Source organism: Anolis sagrei, chromosome 5 (assembly GCF_037176765.1).
Source record: "Anolis sagrei isolate rAnoSag1 chromosome 5, rAnoSag1.mat, whole genome shotgun sequence".
Taxonomy (NCBI): domain Eukaryota; kingdom Metazoa; phylum Chordata; class Lepidosauria; order Squamata; family Dactyloidae; genus Anolis; species Anolis sagrei.
This window is the reverse complement of record NC_090025.1, coordinates 200,469,735-200,489,710: the sequence shown is the minus strand read 5'-3', so window position 1 is coordinate 200,489,710 and position 19,976 is coordinate 200,469,735. Positions and strand designations below refer to the sequence as shown.

At 56.7% G+C, this 19,976-nt stretch overlaps 1 protein-coding gene across 1 annotated transcript in view; it reads left to right on the top strand.

Annotated features, from left to right (window-relative positions):
• Positions 1-9,797: 9,797 nt before the first annotated feature.
• SND1 (staphylococcal nuclease and tudor domain containing 1) overlaps positions 9,798-19,976 on the top strand; it is a 245,016-nt gene continuing 234,837 nt past the window's right edge. Inside the window, exons 1-3 of the mRNA XM_067469434.1 lie at positions 9,798-9,975; positions 15,559-15,708; positions 17,877-17,997. Of these exons, the coding sequence (XP_067325535.1) occupies positions 9,874-9,975; positions 15,559-15,708; positions 17,877-17,997 (373 nt within the window). The 5' untranslated portion in view covers positions 9,798-9,873. The remainder of the gene's footprint in view (positions 9,976-15,558; positions 15,709-17,876; positions 17,998-19,976) is intronic.

The following is a 19,976-nucleotide window of genomic DNA, read 5'->3' as shown; positions in this document are numbered from 1 at the left end:
AGGAACGGAATGGAAGGAATGGAAGGGAGAGAATAAAGCGCGCCGCCCCCGACCCCCCCCCCCCCGGCTCCGAGTCAGTCATTGAGGGGCGCCGCTGCTGGCCAGGCAGAGGTCAAGGCAGGCATGACGGGGGTGGGTGGGTGGGGAGGGGGCAGCAGGGGACCCTCCTCTCGCACGACAACGCCGCCGCCGCCGAGGAAGCGCAGGAGCAGCAGGGCCCCCCTCCTGCGGAGAGAAAGAAAGGGGGGTCAAGAGAGGGAGGGGGAGGGGGCCGTTTCGCAGGACGATCCCCCGGGGGAAGCGGGGGGGGGGAGGTTTCCCTGAGGAGGGCGTCCCCCGCAGGCACGAGAATCCCAGGCACGAGAATCCGGCTCCAGGTGTGGAGGGGGGGGGGGGGGCGCAAGAGAAGGCACGTGGGAGGGGGCCCCCGCCACGGTCACCCGCGTCCTTTCCCTTCCCCGCCTCGAAGGGCGCCCTGCGACCCTCCCTTCGTTCCTTCCTTACCGGGGGGAGCCTTGGGGTCCAGGGCGGCCTCGGCCTCCCTCCTCCGCCGCGCCCTCCGGTTGGAGAACCAGGCCTGGGGGGGGGGGAGAGGGGAGGGGTCAGAGAGGGGAGGGGTCAGAGGGGGAGGGGCAGGGGCCCCCAGGGAAGGGAGGGGGAGAGGGGAAGTGGAGAAGAAGACTCACGGTGACGGCGGAGAGGGACAGCCCCGCCTCCTGCGCCAGCTTCGCCCGGGCGGGCGCCTCCGGGTAAGGGCCGCGCTGGAAGGCTGCGGGGGGGGGGGGGGAGAAGAGCGGCGCGCGCTTAGTCCAGCCCCTCCCCCGAGGAAAGAGGGCGGCCAGAGACCCCTCCCTCCCCCCAGAACCCAGACGCTGCCCCCTCGCTGGCTCGGCCACTCACCGTCCTCGAGGGCCCGGCGCTGCCGCGGAGAGAAGGCGGTTCTGCTTCGGCGGGGGACCCGGGGGACGCCCCCTCCTCCTGCTGCTGCTAAGGGGAAAGGGGCGGGGCGTGAGACATTCCCCCCCTCCGCGGTAGCCCCACCTCCCCCCCCCCCGCCTGCTCACCTCCGGGCGGAGGGCTCTGCGGGAACCGGGCGCCGCCGCCGCTCTCCAGGCTCCGGAGGAGGCGCCGGATGGAGGAGACCTGGAGGGGGGGAGGAGAAGCAGGAGGAGGAGGAGGAAGCCCGCCCCGGGGTCGCCTCATCACCCACCCTCCGGGCCCCCTCCCCCCCTCTCCCTCCCGGTCCGAAGGCCCCCGTTCTGGCGCGGAAGGAGCCTTCCCAACTTTGCCCGAGTTGGGCTGTTGGAGAGCGAGCGAGTGAGAGAGCGAGCGAGCGGCGGGACGGGCCCCCTCCCCGCTCCCCCTCCCAGCTCCCCCTCCCAGCTCCCCTCCCCGCTCCCCTCCCCGCTCCTCAGGAGAGGCTCTCCTCCTCCCTCTCCCCCTCCCCTCGGGTCCCGGCTTACGCTGGGCAGCGCTGCCCCTTCCTGCTGGAGGCGGCGGCGGATCTCCGCGGCGGAGGGGCGTGTGTGGGGGGCGGAAGGGTCGGCCAGGAGCGCGGCCAGGGCGGGGGCCAGGGCGGAGGCGGCGGCGGAGCGGGGGCGCCCTCCCCTCGGGGGTCCCGCCTCCAGGCTCCCCGTCCGGCGGAAGCGGCCCAGGATCTGGCTCACGCTGCCCTCCGAGACCTGCGGGGGTGGCGGGGGGGGGGGGAGATGGGGGGTGAGGGGGGCGTGGCCCTAGGACCCCCTCCCTCCCCCCGATTCCTCGTGCCCGCGCGGCGCTGACCTTGAGCTGTCGGGCGATGCGGGAGGGGGGCTCCCCCTGGGCGGCCATCAGCGCCATCCTCCGCCTCGTGGACTCCGGGAGGGGGAAGCCACGCAAGAAGGCCCCCCCGCGCTGGTTCACGCACCACGGCGGACCTGGCAGGGAGGGGGTGGGGAGAACGGGGGAGGAGAAGGCACGCGTGGATGGGGGGGCTTCCCACTTCTGGGGGGGGCTTTCGGAAATACACCATTTCATAAGAAACAGTGGGAGGGAAGGAGAGTGGGAGGGAGGGTGGTAGGGTGTACCCCACGGGGAGGGGTGGGAGGGGGCGCAGGCGGAAGAGGCACCCACACCCGGGCAGTCTCCGGGCCTCCGTTGCGAGGGGAGTCAGGGCGGAGGGACGGGCCTACCCTGCATCCCGCCAACGGGAGGTCGTCTTCTTCTTCCTCTCCCTCTTCCGAAGTCCTGCGGGGGAAGCGCGGGGAAGGGCTGAGCTGTGGGGACTCGACTTCCCTCCCCTTTCCGGTCGCGGACTTGGCCTCCTTGCCTTCCTCCTGGCCGTCGGTCGGGCTGGGAGCGCGGCGCCTCCTGGTTCAGCACCTTTGGGCCGGACAGCGCCCTTTCCTTCCTGCCATCTTTCCTTCGGCTTCGTGGCTCCGCGCCGCCTGCCTCCCTCCCTCCCTGCCTGCCTGCCTCTCTCGCAGCCTCTCCGCCTCCCCTTCTTCCTCGGGACGGAGCAGCGGCGCCTCGAGAGGCCGAGGACGGAGCGGCGGAGAGAGCCGTCGGGGAGCCTTCCTTCTTCTCTTCTCCTCCGTTTCCGCCTCTCCTTTCCCCCTTCCTTCCTTCCTTCCTTGCTTCCTTCCTTCCCCGGCTCCCCCTTTCTTCCCTCCCTCCCTCCCTCCCTCTGCCCCGGGTGGGTGCCTCCTCCTCACCGGGCGTGGGGGTCCCAAAGGGAGGCAGGAGGGGCGCTCCAAAGACCAAGCCCCGGAAGACAGGCAGGCAAGCAAGCAGGAGAGATGGATCCCTGGCGCGCCCCGTCCGTCCTCCCTCCCGAAGCCTCCTGCTGCGTCTCTTCCCAGCGGCTTTGTTGGAGGGGAAGGAAGGAAAGAAGGAAGGGGCTGTCCCTCCTCCCCCCGCCCCCCCCCCCTCGGCCCAGATGGTTCGGGACAATATTTGGCGAGCAAACAACAGCCGGGCCGCCTCCCTCCCTCCCTCCCTGCCTCCCTGCCTCGGGCTTCGCCTTGCCTCCCGTCGGGCGCCTGGACCCTCCTCTCTCCTCCCCATTGGGCGCCCCCCGCCCCCGGTGGAGGGATCCGCCATCTGGCCCCATTACTCATTAACCAGCCCTCCTCCCCATCCCCTCCCCGCCCCTCCACCTCCGCCGGGATCAGCCCCGACGGAAGGCTCGAGAGAGTCCCTGGGACCCGCTTTCTCTCCGCGGATAAACGGGGGAGGGGGCTCTGGCCCGGCACTAGGCTTCTCTGGCTCGCGGGGGGAGGGGGAGGGGGCGAGGGAGGAAGGGGACTACAAGGGCAGCCGGGAGCCCCCCCTAAGGAAGAACCTGCCCCCCAGGAGAGCCCTTCAACAGCGGAACTCTCTGCTTCGGAGTCCAGCGGAGACCCCTTCCTTGGAGGCTTGGAAGCAGAGATCGGGTGGTCATCTGCCGGGGAGCTTTGATGGTGGTTTTGCTGCAGAACGGGGTTAAATTCCACGCCTCCCCCCCCCCCCCCCGTCTCTTCCAACTCTGCTGTGTAGCTATGTTTCTAGGGCTGCCCCCAGGCCCGCCCTTCCATTTTTATTGTGGTGTTCTATGGGGGGGGGGGGGGGAAAGAGAAGACAGGGTGCCACCTTCCAAATGCCACACTCGATCGAGGAGCAAATATTATTTCCCCAGCCCCACCACCTCCCCCTTCCCACCTGTGAACTCCACCCGTGACTTCTGACACCACGCCATGTGGAACTAGGATCTAACGTGACATTAAGCCACAGGGAGGGAGGAGGGAGTAAGCTTCCTTTCTGCTTCCTTGGAGACTAGGAAGCAATGGAGCCATGGCTTCAAACTACAAGAGAGGAGATTCCACCTGATCATGAGGAAGAACTTCCTGACTGTGAGAGCCGTTCAGCAGTGGAACTCTCTGCCCCGGAGGGAGTGTGGTGGAGGCTCCTTCTTTGGGGGCTTTGAAGCAGAGGCTGGATGGCCATCTGTCAGGGGTGCTTTGAATGCAACATTCCTGCTTCTTGGCAGAATGGGGTTGGTCTGGATGATGGCCCAACTCTTTGATTCTAGGATTCTATAAGAGATTTCCCCTGCCGCGATTTCAACATCTGCTTTTGTCTTCTTTTTCAAATACCCGAAGGCACTCATCATGCAGTTCTTGTGGGTTTTTTCGGGCTATATGGCCATGTTCTAGAGGCATTTCTCCTGACATTTCGCCTGCATCTATGGCAAGCATCCTCAGAGGTGAGGTCAAGAGAGGTCAAGAGACCTCACCTCTGAGGATGCTTGCCATAGATGCAGGCGAAATGTCAGGAGAAATGCCTCTAGAACATGGCCATATAGCCCGAAAATACCCACAAGAACTGAGTGATTCCAGCCATGAAAGCCTTCGGCACTCATCATGGTTTCTTCTCCCTCAGCCACTGGAGATCCTGCCCATTTGGGTGTACTCATGGAATCCTAGAGTGGGGAGAGACCTGGTGGGCCATGACCCATCCCGTTCTGCCAAGAAGCAGGAAAACCACCTCCAAAGCCCCCCCGACAGATGGCCGTCCAGCTTCTCCTTCAAAGCCTCCAACGAAGGAGTCTCCTTCCACCACACTCCTTCCGGGGCGGAGAGAGAGGGAGGGAGAGAGAGAGCTCCCCTCCTGAACCACAACTCTCTCTCACACACAGTCAGGAAGTTCTTCCTCAGGTTCAGGTGGGATCTCCTTCCTTTCCTGTCGTGTGAAGCCAGGGCTCCCTTGCCTCGTCCTGGTCTCTCTCCAGGGCATCAGAGAGGAAGCCCACTCCCTCCTCCTCCTCTTCCTCCCCCCAGGACACATTCCCCTCTCCCCCTCTGGATCTCTGGCCCTCCTCCTCCTCCTCCTCCTGGCTCCTCTCTCTCCGCCTTCTCTCTCTTCTCCAGGCTCAACCTGCCCAGCAGCAGCTCTTTCAGCCGCTCAGTCCTCAGGGGGCTTGTTCTCTAGACCCCCCCCCCATCCTTTGAGTCGTCCTCCTCAGACCTCTTTCCAGCTAGTAGTAGTAGTAGTAGTAATAATAATAATAATAATAATAATAATAATAAACTTTATTTAACCCCGCCACCATCTCCTGAGGCCAAGCCCAACAACACATTACAATAAAACAAAACAAAACCAAGGCATAAGACAACAATACATGAAAACATGAGAATACAGTAAACAATGGCTTCAAACTACAAGAGAGGAAGGGGATTCCATCTGAACATGAGGAAGAACTTCCTGACTGTGATAGCCGTTCAGCAGTGGAACTCTCTGCCCCGGAGGGAGTGTGGTGGAGGCTCCTTCTTTGGAAGCTTTTAAACAGAGGCTGGGTGGCCATCTGTCAGGGGTGCTTTGAATGCAATATTCTGCTTCTTGGCAGAATGGGGTTGGACTGGAGGATGGCCCAGGAGGTCTCTTCCCACTCTAGGATTCTAGGATTTTATGATTCTAACTTTCTGACTCTGAGAGCTGTTCAGCAGTGGAACTCTCTGCCCCGGAGGGAGTGTGGTGGAGGCTCCTTCTTTGGAGGCTTTGAAGCAGAGGCTGGATGGCCATCTGTCAGGGGTGCTTTGAATGCAATATTCCTGCTTCTTGGCAGAATGGGGTTGGACTGGGTGATGGCCCAGGAGGTCTCTTCCCACTCTAGGATTCTGTGATTCTGGGATTCTATATACAATACAGTCAAAGTCAATCACAACCCTCATGACAATCAGCAGGCCACGTGGACAGAGTAAAATACTAAAAACTCAGGGTGAGGTAGGAATTGGAGCGGGTTATTTGTAAGTGGGAGCACGTGAAAAACGGGGGGGGGGGGGTAGGGAAAGAAAGAGTCCGTCACCCAAGCGTGGGAAAGTGTGCTGTAGGAAGAAACCTTGAGGAGGAGCAGCGCGGGGTTGTTGTAGTTTTTTTCGGGCTATATGGCCATGTTCTAAAGGCATTTTTCTCCAATCCTTAACGACAAGGAAACAAACAAGGACATCTAGTTACCTCTCAACAAAAGATTGCTCCAGGCACTGCCAGGCCATCAAATGCTAATCAAGGTGGTCAGTGGAAACATTCACACCTAGCTCCAGCAGACAAGAGCCCTTTGTCCCACCCTGGTCATTCATTCCACAGATATATAAACCCCTTTCTCCTAGTTCATAGAATCATAGAATCAAAGAGTTGGAAGAGACCTCCTGGGCCATCCAGTCCAACCCCATTCTGCCAAGAAGCAGGAATATTGCATTCAAATCACCCCTGACAGATGGCCATCCAGCCTCTGTTTAAAAGATTCCAAAGAAGGAGCCTCCACCACACTCCCTCCGGGGCAGAGAGTTCCACTGCTGAACGGCTCTCACAGTCAGGAAGTTCTTCTTCATGTTCAGATGGAATCTCCTCTCTTGTAGTTTGAAGCCATGGCTCCATTGCGTCCTAGTCTCCAGGGAAGCAGAAAACAAGTGCGCTCTCTCCTCCTCCCTGTGGCTTCCTCTCACATATTTATACATGGCCCTCATCATGTCTCCTCTCAGCCTTCTCTTCTTCAGGCTAAACATGCCCAGCTCCTTAAGCCGCTCCTCATAGGGCTTGTTCTCCAGACCCTTGATCATTTGAGTCGCCCTCCTCTGGACACATTCCAGCTTGTCAATATCTCTCTTGAATTGTGGTGCCCAGAATTGGACACAACAGACCTCACTACCTCTGAGGATGCTTGCCATAGATGCAGGCGAAACGTCAGGAGAGAATGCCTCTAGAACATGGCCATATAGCCCGAATAAACTGACAACAACCCAGTGATTCCAGCCATGAAAGCCTTCGACAATACATAGTAGCAGCGATGACTACCTGCGCGGTTTCTCTCCAGGTGTGGAGGTCCTTCTTCAAGGTATCTCGGGAGGGGGCTTGGCTTATCTCACCGGGCAATGAGTTCCAAAGCCGGGGGGCCACGGCGAAGAAGGCTCTCTCCCTTGTTCCCATGAGACCAGGCTGTGAAAGCGGCGGGGGCGAAAGGGGGGCCTCCCCCGAGAAGCGAAGAGATCCGGCCGGGCCCTGGAAGGAGATCCGGCCACGACACGGTGCCCCACTCAACTCATTTCCTTCTCCAATCCTTCATGAGCAGCTATTTCCCCCTTTCCAAGGCTTTGCTATTGGAATTCGAGCGGCCACAAAACTCTCCATGATCTTTACCCATTCTCTCTCGAAGAACTTCCCGACGGGGGGAGAGAGAGAGAGCTGTTGGGCAGTGGACCTCTCTCTCTCTCTCTGGTGGAGGGAGGCTGGGTGGCCCTCTGTCGGGGATGCTTTGAAGGCAATGCTCCTGCTTCTTAGCAGAAGAGGGTGGACTGGATGGCCCTTAGGGACCCTTTCCAACTCGAGGAATCTAGGATTCCATGAAAAGAGCCCAGTAGTAGGCATCTTTCTGGGGTTTTCTTGGTCTTTTTAGAAGAAGGGGCACAAATAAGGGAGGGCCATGCACTTGGGGGACACTCCCCCGCCCCCCCGCAAGGGCCACCCTAACTCCACTTCCGGGGGAAGGAGGAGGCACCATTGGACTCAAGGGGTTGAAGAAGAGAAGGCTGAGAGGAGATATGATAGCCATGTATAAATATGTGAGAGGAAGCCACAGGGAGGAGGAGAGTGCAAGCTTGTTTTCTGCTTCCTTGGAGACTAGGACGCGGAACAATGGCTTCAAACTACAAGAGAGGAGATTCCATCTGAACATTAGGAAGAACTTCCTGACTGTGAGAGCCGTTCAGCAGTGGAACTCTCTGCCCCGGAGGGAGTGTGGTGGAGGCTCCTTCTTTGGAAGCTTTGAAGCAGAGGCTGGATGGCCATCTGTCAGGGGTGCTTTGAATGCAATATTCCTGCTTCTTGGCAGAATGGGGTTGGACTGGATGGCCCAGGAGGTCTCTTCCAACTCTTTGATTCTATGATTCTATGATTCTATGATTCTATGGTTCCAGCTGCTGGGAAAGGCTGCCGTTCACAGTAGAAGATGAACCCCAGAAAGATGCTTACTACTGGGCTCGTTTCATGGAATCCTAAAATCCTCGAGTTGGAAAGGGTCCCTAAGGGCCATCCAGTCCACCCCCCTTCTGCAAAGAAGCAGGAGCATTGCCTTCAAAGCATCCCCGACAGAGCGCCACCCAGCCTCCCTCCACCACACTCCCCCCGGGGCAGAGGATTTTAGGATTCCATGAAACGAGCCCAGGAGGCATCTTTCTGGGGTTTCCTTGGTCTTTTTAAAAGAAGGGACACAAAAAAGGGAGGGCCATGCACCTGGGGGACACCCCCCCCACCACCACTACCAAAGGGCCTGCTGTGTCCCAGCAAACAATGCTCCCCCCCCCGCTCTTCCTCCTCCCCCTCCTCCTCGACGGGACGCCCTTCCCATAGACAGGGAAGCACGTGCCCCTCCCTCGGCCTTCTTCTCTCCAGGACCCTCAGAGGGAGACATAGTTCCCGGACTTTGGGCCATCTCTCCAACACATGGGCTTTGGTCACAGATAAATATCGATAAATCTGTTAATTGTCATTTCCGTTTCGCAAAGTTTTTTCAATTAGTCTCATTTCTGTCTCAATCTAGATCAATAAAAATGTCATGTTGGTTTGTGGGATTAACAGAACTCAAAAACCACTGGGCGAAGGGACACCAAATTTGGACACAAGGCACCCCTCCGGCCAACGAGTGACCATCACTCAGAAAAACACTGAAAAACACACCAGAAGAGACTTAATAAGCCAAAAAACTAAAAATACATTACAACGCATGAGCAAAACCACACATATATCCTCAAACACACACATATACACAAATATATATACACACAAAGCACATCTACACAGACTGGGCCACAGCAACATGTGGCCGGGGGCGGCTAGTGTTAATACTAAAATAGTGTGTACTTTCATCCACATTTCTCCTATTGTTGTAAGTTATTTTACCTAACATCTACCGTATTGCAAGGAATCATCACAAAATATGAAACCTTTTTCTTGCATTGGGTTGTTGTAGGTTTCTGGCCTCCCCACGTCGAGCCTGGGCAGAGAGCCCAACCCCCACCCCCACTCAGGCTCGACGTGGGGAGGCCAGAAACCTACAACAACCCAATGCAAGAAAAAAGTTTTTGCTGGAACGTCTTGCTGGGCTTGGCCTCATGGAGTATTATTATTATTATTATTATTTGCAACAACACAACAACAAGGTGAGTCCACAGCAGACACAGTGCTGGCTGTTGTGTTGGATCCCACGTGGGACCCTTCCCAAGTGTCTAGGGCTGTGTGATGTATTATTGCTGTTGTTGTTGTCACCGGCTGCGAGGAATGATGGGAGCTGGAGTCCCCAAACACCGCGGGGAGGGGCTCCACACAGAACACGCCGCGGTCCTGTTGCAGGGAGCAGAGCCCATCCGGGCTCTGCTCCCTGCAACAGGGCCGCGGCGTGTTCTGTGTGGAGCCCCTCCCCGCGGTGTTTGGGGACTCCAGCTCCCATCATTCCTGGGAGTGGGAGGGCGTTCGCCCCGTCGAGCTGCTTGGGAGCAAGGGGGCGGGGCCTGGGCTGCCCGGCTGGGACCACGTGCTCGAGGAGGCCCCGCCCCCCTCTCCCCTGCCCTCGCCTCCCACGTGCGCGTGTGCCGACGTGTCCTTCGGGCGGGCGGCCTGCCCCGGAAGTCCCTCCCCCGCGGTGGTTTGAAGGCGCCGCCCTTCCCTCGCTGGGCGCCGCTGGCCGCGCGGATTGGCTCTGGCGGAGCGAGGTGGGCGGGGCCCCGGGAGGCGCCCCCTGGTTGGCTGAAGGCGCCCGGCCACGCCCCCTTCCCCGGCCGCTTCCTGCCCGCCCTCTCTCAATCCCTTCTTCCCTTCTTCCCTTCCTTCCTTCCTTCCTTCGCAGGAGAGAGCATCCCCGCCGGCCCCATGGCGTCCTCCGCCGGCACCAACGCTGCTTCCTCCTCCGCCTCCGCCTCCTCCGGCTCCCCGGCCCAGGCGCCCGCCCTCCAGCGCGGCATCGTCAAGATGGTGAGACACACAGAGAGAGAGAGAGAGAGAGGGGGCTCCGGGGCAAGTGCAGAGTGCCAGGGCGGTGGGAGGGAGGGGCCAGGGAGGGACTCAGGCACAGCCAAGGGAGGGAAGCCTTCCCCTTCCGCCTCTGGCACTCTGGGGCTCGCCTCCTTTCCCGAGCCCAAGAGCCGGCCTTGTCCCTAGCCGCCTCCAGAGTCAGGTCTGCATGGAGCATCACTTACCTTCCCCCCAAGACACTGAGCCACTCACACCTGCATGTTTGCAAACTGCTAGGTCGGCAGGAGCTGGGGCTAATGATGTCGAGCACACTCCCCCCCCCCCCCCCATTACTAACAGGCACAACCAAGGGAGGGAAGCCTTCCCCTTCCGCCTCTGCTGGGCTCGCCTCCTTTTCTGAGCCTAAGAGCCAGCGTTGTCCCTGGCCGCCTCCAGGATCATGTCTGCATGGAGCATCATTTACGTTCCCTCCAAGACAGTGAGCCACTCACATCTGGATGTTTGCAAACTGCTAGGTCGGCAGGAGCTGGGGCTAACACACACAGCCAAGGGAGGGAAGCCTTCCCCTTCCGCCTCTGCTGGGCTCGCCTCCTTTTCTGAGCCAAAGAGCCGGCCTTGTCCCTGGCCGCCTCCAGAGTCATGTCTGCATGGAGCATCATTTATGTTCCCTCCAAGACAATGAGCTACTCACACCTGCATGTTTGCAAACTGCTAGGTCGGCAGGAGCTGGGGCTAATGATGTTGAGCACCCCCCCCCCATTACTAACAAGCACAACCAAGGGAGGGAAGGCTTCCCCTTCCTGCACTCGGGGCTCGCCTCCTTTTCTGAGCCCAACAGCCGGCATTGTCCCTAGCCGCCTCCAGAGTCATGTCTGCATGGAGCATCATTTAGCTTCCCCCCAAGACACTGAGCCACTCACATTTGCCTGTTTGCAAACTGCTAGGTCGGCAGGAGCTGGGGCTAACACGCACAGCCAAGGGAGGGAAGCCTCCCCCTTCCACCTCTGCTGGGGCTCGCCTCCTTTTCTGAGCCCAAGAGCCTGCCTTGTCCCTGGCCGCCTCCGGAGTCAGGTCTGCACGCAGCATCATTTACCTTCCCCCCAAGACACTGAGCCACTCACATCTGCATGTTTGCAAACTGCTAGGTCGGCAGGAGCTGGGGCTAACAGTAGGAGCTCACCCCATCCTGTGGATTCGAACCTTACTTACTTAGGCGATCCCTCATTGGACGAGTAAGATGGTCTTCCATTATGGATTTCCCTGTGGGTCCGCATGTGGCTGTGGAGCCCTATTCTTGCTCTGCATCTTCTTTCGCAGTGTGGGCATTGGTTTCCAGGTGGAAGGCGGTCCCGGTCGGGGTTAGCTTGACACGCCTTCCTCCTTTCTCTCTTTCACCCTCAACTCCTTGAATTCTGTAGCACTGCTGGTCACAGCTGACCTCCAGCTGGAGCAGTCAAGGGCCAGGGCTTTCCAGTTCTCAGTGTCTATGCCAGAGTTTTTAAGGTTGGCTTTGAGCCCATCGTTCAATCTCTTTTCCTGTCCAACAACATTCCGTTTTCCGTTCTTGAGTTCGGAGTAGAGCAACTGCTTTGGGAGACGGTGGTCAGGCATCCGGACAACGTGGCTGGCCCAGCGGAGTTGATGTTGGAGGACCATCGCTTCAATGCTGGTGGTCTTTGCTTCTTCCAGCATGTTGACGTTTGTCCGCTTGTCTTCCCAAGAGATTTGCAGGATTTTCCGGAGGCAGCGCTGATGGAATCGTTCCAGGAGCTGCATGTGACATCTGTAGACAGTCCATGTTTCGCAGGCATAGAGCAGGGTTGGGAGGGGAATGGCTTTACAGACAAGCCCCTTGGTCTCCCTACGGATGTCCCGGTCCTCAAACACTCTCTGCTTCATTCTGGAAAATGCTGCACTTGCAGAGCTCAGGCGGTGTTGTATTTCGGGTTGGTGGTTCGGATTCGAACCACCAACCCTGTGGAGCCCCCAGTGGTGCAGTGTGCCAACAGGACTGAAGACCAACAGGTTGCAGATTCGAATCCAGAGAGAAGCAGATGAGCTCCCTCTGTCAGCTCCAGCTCCTCATACAAAGGGGACATGAAAGAAGCCTCCCACAAGGATGATAAAACATCAAATCATCCGGGCAACATCCCCTGGGCAACGTCCTTGCAGACGGCCAATTCTCTCACACCAGAAGCGACTTGCAGTTTCTCAGGTCGCTCCTGACACGACAAAGTCATGTGGACACCGGCATGGCTGCATGGAGCATCATTTACCTCCCCTCCCACAAGGCAGTACCTGTTGAGCTACTCACACCTGCAGGTTTGCAAACTGCTAGGCTGGCAGGAGCTGGGGCTAACAACGGGAGCTCACCCCATCCTGTGGATTCAAACCACCAACCTTCCAGCCAGCAAGTTGAGCAGCTCAGCAGATTAACCCATGGTGCCACTACGACCACTGTGGAAGGAAGGGACAAGCGGGGGTGGTGGTGGCAAATGATACTCCATGCCGTCAACCAAGAGCACTGTTGTTATGTATTTAAAAAACGCACACACAAAATTTGCAAACTTGGCATGATACTAAATGTCCTTTGACCAGTTTCTGGCCACTTGGAGTGCCTCTGGTGTGGCTGCGAGAAGGTCCCCCATGGTGCATGTGGCAGGGCCCAGGCTGCACTGTAGTTGGTGGTCAGTGGTTTGCTCTTCTCCGCACTTGCATGTCATGGACTCCACTTGGTGGTCCCATCTCTTAAGGTTGGCTCTGCATCTCGTGGTGCCCGAGCCCAGTCTGTTCAGCGCCTTCCACGTTTAGCTATACTATTTATCTTGCTTTATTTGCTTGCTTGTTTTCTTGATGTCCTGTTGTATTTGTATTTGACGGGCTTGGCCTCATGTCAGCTGCCCTGAGTCCCTTCGGGGAGATGATGGCAGAATATAAATAAAGTATTATTATTATTATTATTATTATTATTATTATTATTATTCCAGGCCACCCTGCCTTGTGTGTGCCCAGGGGGGAGCCTCTCATCCAGTGTTCAAACATCTCCAGGAAAGTCATAATAATAATAATAATAATAATAATAATAATAATAATAATAAATCACTTTTGTTGTCTTCTGCCCTATTTCTCACTCTGCCCGGGAAGGGGTGGGGGTGGGGTCAGGGTGGATTCCAGCCAACAAAAGGTAAACATTCAGTACCTTAACAAGAACATCCATTCTAATACAAGTACAATAACAACCTCACCAGTCCCAAAACAAACTAAAATGATAAAAGGTCTGGAGAACAAGCCCTATGAGGAGCAGCTTAAGGAGCTGGGCATGTTTAGCCTGAAGAAGAGAAGGCTGAGAGGAGACATGATGAGGGCCAGGTATAAATATGTGAGAGGAAGCCACAGGGAGGAGGAGGGAGCAAGCTTGTTTGGAGACTAGGACGCAATGGAGCCATGGCTTCAAACTCCAAGAGAGGAGATTCCATCTGAACACGAGGAAGAACTTCCTGACTGTGAGAGTCGTTCATCAGTGGAACTCTCTGCCCCGGAGTGTGGTGGAGGCTCCTTCTTTGGAAGCTTTTAAGCAGAGGCTGGGTGGCCATCTGTCGGGGGTGATTTGAATGCAATATTCCTGCTTCTTGGCAGAATGGGGTTGGACTGGATGATGGGCCAGGAGGTCTCCTCCAACTCTAGGATTCTAGGATTCTATGACATCTGTAGTCAAATTAATGATCATAACGTTACTCTCCCCAAAGGGACTCGGGGCGGCTGACAGATGGCACAAAGTGCCTCAAAACGCGCAGCCACAAATTAAATGGTAAATAGAGCCTATCAAGTAACTTAACTCAATGTAAAACATGGACATCGGCTTACGCAAACACCACAAGTTCATTTCAAGTAAAATTAAAAGAGCCATTGCGTAGCCGGCGATGCCAACAAGCCAACAATGGGTTGGCCGTATTTGGAGAGGCGTTGGTTGCCCCCCTTCCCTGCCCGGCTGTGGCTGGTGACCTGCCCATCTCTGGCTCGGGAATGGGCCAAGCTGTGCCCTCCTCTCTCTGGGTGTTTTGTACTCCGACTCCCACCATCCCTTACAGCCCCTTCCTTTTCCCTTTCCTTTTCCACTTAAATGGCTGAAGGGCCCGAGGAGTTGGGAGTCCAGAGCATCTGGAGGGAGAAGCCGAGGCCTGGGGCGGCCTGTGGTTGCTGTGGGGCCCGTCTTCCTTCCGTGGATGGGCTTTGCAAGGGAGGTGTTTCGTCTCAGCAGAGGCTTGGGATTTGGGGAGGGGAGGGGAGGGGGAGGAGGAAAAGGAAGCCGCCTGAAATGGAGACAGGTGACCTTTGCCCCCTTTAGAGACTTGCATCATAGCTATGCCGTGTTTGGTCAAAGAGTAGTCCTCCCAAACCTCTGTACTCACCTTGTAATTTTGGTGTCGGAACAGCGTGCCCCTCACGTCATTAGGGAGGGTGGTCTCCTCCTGGACGCTAACCCGGACCCTGCCTAAGAGTTCCTTTCTTCCTGGGATGTGCCTTCCTAGTTGCCCCTGACCCACTCTGGCCGCACTGCAGGCTTTTCTTGCCTGGGTTTCCTTCAGGAGTGTTGCCTTCCTCTCAGGGCTTTCCCGGGGGGCTGCCAAGCGCGGCCTGCCCTCCGGACCCTGTGCCGAGTGGGTCCCCTTGCCGGCCCCTGGCCCCACAGACGCCCTTTCATAGAATCATAGAATCCTAGAGTTGGAAGAGACCTCCTGGGCCATCATCCAGTCCAACCCCATTCTGCCAAGAAGCAAGAATTCTGCATTCAAAGCACCCCTGACAGATGGCCACCCAGCCTCTGTTTAAAAGCTTCCAAAGAAGGAGCCTCCACCACACTCCAGGGCAGAGAGTTCCACTGCTGAATGGCTTTCACAGTCAGGAAGTTATAGAATCCTAGAATCCTAGAGTTGGAAGAGACCTCATGGGCCATCCGGTCCAACCCCATTCTGCCAAGAAGCAGGAATATTGCATTCAAAGCACCCCTGACAGATGGCCATCCAGCCCCTGTTTAAAAGCCTCCAAAGAAGGAGCCTCCACCACACTCCCTCCGGGGCAGAGAGTTCCACTGCTGAACGGCTCTCACAGCCAGGAAGTTCTTCCTCATGTTCAGATGGACTCTCATTTCTTGTAGTTTGAAGCCATTGCTCCATTGCATCCTAGTCTCCAGGGAAGCAGAAAACAAGCTTGCTCCCTCCTCCTCCCTGTGGCTTCCTCTCACATATTGATACATGGCCCTCATCATATCTCCTCTCAGCCTTCTCTTCTTCAGGCTAAACATGCCCAGCTCCTTAAGCCGCTCCTCATAGGGCTTGTTCTCCAGACCCTTGATCATTTTAGTCGCCCTCCTCTGGACACATTCCAGCTTAGAGTCAATATCTCTCTTGAATTGTGGTGCCCAGAATTGGACACAATATTCCAGGTAAAGTGGTCTAACCAAGGCAGAATAGAGCATGGGGAGCAGGACTTCCCTGGATCTAGACACTAGGCTCCTATTGATGCAGGCCAAGATCCCATTGAGTCTTTTTGCCGCCACATCTCATCACGTTTCCTCCCCTCCAGGTTCTCTCCGGCTGCGCCATCATTGTCCGGGGACAGCCGCGTGGAGGGCCGCCTCCGGAGAGGCAGATCAACCTCAGCAACATCCGGGCCGGGAACCTTGCGCGCAGAGCCGCTGCCGGGCAACCTGATGGCAAGGATACGCCAGACGAGGTAGGTTGCGTTTCCTGGGTGCGGGGGGCTCCTCTTGGCTGTGGCCCTCTTGAGTGGGGTGAACCTCAGGGCACTCTTTTTCCTTCTGGAGGGGCCCAAGTGGCCGAGGCTGTGCCCCCCCCCCCCAAGGAGAGTTGGGCAGCCGGCCTGCTGGCAATTGGCAGCCCAGACCTCTCTAGCGGGAGAAAGGTGTGGGGAGAAATGTGACCCATATTAACCTGGGCAGAAGACGCTTCCTCTTGCGCTGAGCCTGCCCCACTCCCCTGTGGGCGCCATGAGTGGTGGCTGCGCCCCCCCACTGTGCTGCAGCTCCTCTGTGCGGTTGGATGGACCCCCCCCCCTCCCTTGGGTTGGCCGGAGCCCCTCCCGAACCTAGAGCCAGGCCTAGAGACCACCGGGCTTGGTGGCAGAACATGCTTGGGAGCATGGTCTCCAAGCAGTCTCTTGAAAGGAGAGTTGAGTGGGAGCGAGCCTCCGTGGTCGCTCAGGGTTAGCCTCAGCTCAGGAGTGCTCCCCACACAGGCAATGCGCGCCCCACGCCCACCACTTGTATACCTCTGTGTTGTGGTGTGTTCAGTAGTGAGGAACTATACCTGGCATGCCTGGGTGTTAGAAGATGAAAAGTGATGCCCCTGGAACGCAGCCGTTCTTGCAGATGGGGGCTTTGCCGGCTGCATCCCCCTTCACTACTCCTTATGTCAGTGTTTCTCAACCTTCCTCATACTGCGACCCCTTAATGCAATTCCTCGTGTTGTGGTGACCCCCAACCATAACATTATTTTCATTGCTACTTCATTATTGTCATTTTGCTCCTGTTATGAATCGTCATGTAAATATCTGATATGCAGGATGTATTTTCAGTCACTGGACCAAATTGGGCACAAATACCTGATGCGCCCAAATTTGAATACTGGTGGGATTAGGGGTGATTGATTTTGTCATTTCGTAATGCTGGAGTTGCTGGGATTTATAGTTTACCTACAATCAAAGAGCCTTCTGAACTCCACCAATGATGGAATTGAATCAAACTTGGCACACAGAATTCCCATGACCAAGAGAAAATACTGGGAAGGTCTGCTGGACATTGACCTTGTGTTTTTGGAGTTGTAGTTCACCTACATCCAGATCATAGAATCATAGAATCCTAGAATCAAAGAGTTGGGAGAGACCTCCTGGCCATCATCCAGTCCAACCCCATTCTGCCAAGAAGCAGGAATATTGCATTCGAATCACCCCCGACAGATGGCCATCCAGCCTCTGTTTAAAAGCTTCCAAAGAAGGAGACTCCACCACACTCCCTCCGGGGCAGAGAGTTCCACTGCTGAACATAGAATCCTAGAGTTGGAGGAGACCTCCTGGGTCATCATCCAGTCCAACCCCATTGTGCCAAGAAGCAGGAATATTGCATTCAAAGCACCCCTGACAGATGGCCATCCAGCCTCTGCTTAAAAGCTTCCAAAGAAGGAGCCTCCACCACACTCCCTCCGGGGCAGAGAGTTCCACTGCTGAACGGCTCTCGCAGTCAGGAAGTTCTTCCTCATGTTCAGATGGAATCTCCTCTCTTGTAGTTGAGAGAACACTGTGGACTCGAGCAATGATGGATCTGGATCAAACTTGGCACAAATACTCAATATGCCCAAATATGAACATTGGCAGAGTTTGGAGAAAATAGACCTTGCCATTTGGGAGTGGTAGTTGTTGGGATTTATAGTTCACCCACAATGAAATAGCATTCTGAACCCCACCAATGATAGAATTGGACCAAACTTTCCACACAGAACCCCCATGACCAACAGAAAATACTATGTTTCTTGATGGTCTTTGGTGACCCCTCTGACACCCCCTCGCGACCCCCACAGGGGTCCCGACCCCCAGGTTGAGAAACACTGCCTTATGTGATGTGCCCCACCCTCAGTCCTTTGACCTCACTCTCCTGCTTTGCCGGACTTCATGTTGGCTTTGGGGGCCCCTTGGATATGCATCCGCCTCTGTGTGTGTGTATTGCTGGAGGCTCATGGCTGTCCTTTCACGAATTTCGCCTTGGGCATGGCTGCAAGGGAGACGGGCAATGCGAAGCCTTCCTCAGAGAGAAGGATGCTGGGGAAGGGGAGGGGGGCTTGACCTGGACGCCAGTGACCCCAAGTGTCTCCCTGGCTTTCCTCCCTCAGCCCTGGGGCTTCCCCGCCCGGGAGTTCCTCCGGAAGAAGCTCATCGGGAAGGAGGTCTGCTTCACGGTCGAGTACAAGACTGCGCAAGGCCGGGAGTACGGCATGGTCTACCTGGGCAAAGGTGAGAGGCGAGAGCGAGGGGGGGGGGCTGGGCAGTGTGATGGCGGCAGGGAAGGAAGGAAGGAAGGGGTGGCAGGGGCTTGGGCAGTTCCAAAGACCGATTGCACGTATTTTGAGGCTATTACGTGGGGTTGCCTCTTCCATTGTATAATGGAAGAGTAGTTCCATTATACAACACAATTTAATTAGTATGGTTCACTCTATATTTTATAAGTAAATCAATTTAATGTTTGCTGCTCATAGACTTAGCAGGATGGGGGTGTGGTCCACCAGTTGAAATCCATGAGTAAACACCAGGTTTGTTTTTTAACCTTCAAAATTTGGGGGGGGGGGGGGGTTGAACCCCTACCCCCCCTCCCCCCCCCCACAATAGCCTTGCCAGTAAGTGACGAAAGAGAAGGCCAGCTTGGCTCTTCTTTGTGGTTTTTAGGTGGCCATGCATTTGCCTGACCTGAAGTGTCTTGTGTGGTTTGGAAGAGGAAGGATGTTTGGGGGTCGGGGGGGGGGGTCTCTGAATGGCGGGAGTTTGGCGCAGGATGGACCCTGTATGCGGCACTTTGAAGCGCTTTTGTGAGCCGCCCCTTGGGGAGGGGGTGGTGGCGAGGTACAAAGAAGCTTACCCTTGGAGCCCCCAGACCCCCAGTTTCAGGCCTTGTCTTTGTCACAACACAGGTCCCCCCCCCCCCCGTTCGCTTCAGCACCTGGGTGTTTGAGGAAGTGCTTTCTTTTGGACCCCTGTCCCCCCCCCCCCATTGCCATGTCTTGCCCCATTGGGCTTCCAAAGGGGGGGAGGCATTCCATATACTGGGATTGTGGCGCAGCTGGCTGGGAGTCAGCTGCATTAAGATCACTCTGAACAAAAGGTCATGAGTTCGAAGCCAGCCCGGCTTGGAGTGGGTTTCCAACCAACTGTGTGTAGCCTGTTGTCGACCTTTGCAACCCGAAAGACAGTTGCATCTGTCAAGTAGGAAAATAAGGTACCACCTTAAAGTGTGGGGAGGCTAAATTAACTGATTTATGAGGCCATGAAGAAGACTCCAGCAAAAGCATTCCAGCGGGGAAGAATGAGGGGTGTGTGTGAGTGGGAGGGGGTGCCCCATTCCATCCAGAATGACCAGGCGCTTGACCCCTCCTCCCCATTGCAGGATGCTTCCTGCTCTGGCCGGGGGGGGGGGGAGGGCCTTGTGGAAGAGGCTTTTGGGGTGGCTTCAGCAGGCACCTCCTATAGCCAGTGTCCCAGGTGAGGAGGCACGCTCCCACTGCGGAGAAATGGAAGACGGGTGGCTTGTCAGGGAAGTGCCGCCAGGACTTGCTGCCCAACAGGTCAGTGCTTCGAACCCAGGGAAAAGCGGGGTGAGCTCCCTCTGTCAGCTCCAGCTCCCTATTCAGGGACATGAGAGAAGCCTCCCACCCACAAGGATGGGAAAACATCAAAACATCTGGGCAACGTCCTTGCAGGCGGCCAATTCTCTCACACCAGAAGCGACTTGCAGTTTCTCAAGTTGCTCCTGACATGGGAAAAAACAAACAAACGTCAGCGTTGAGCAGAAGGTCTCTTTCCCACTCGGATTCCTTCAGATCCCATTCATTTTGGGGTTGGGGGCCAAAGTGCCACGTCTCATCTCTTCCATCCTCTGGCTCCATTTGCACTGCTCTTCTTTCCAGTAAAGAGCAACAGCAACCGTCTGCTTTGAATTAGACCGAGTTCGGCTCTGGTCTTGTTTCTTCCCCTCCACCATGCGCTCTGGCTTGTGTGGCTGTGTAGCCGTGTTGCGCTGTGCCTCTGGCAGGGCAGGGCAGGGGCTGGGGCCCCAAGGTGGCCCTGTGGCCCTCTTGGGCAGGCAGTATTATTGATTTATTTGAAACATGTCTATTCCGCCCTTCTCACCCCGCCGACTCTGAGTGGAGCGCAACATCTATACGGCAAACATTCAATGCTGGGACACACAACCATAAATATAAACAAACATTAAAATCTCT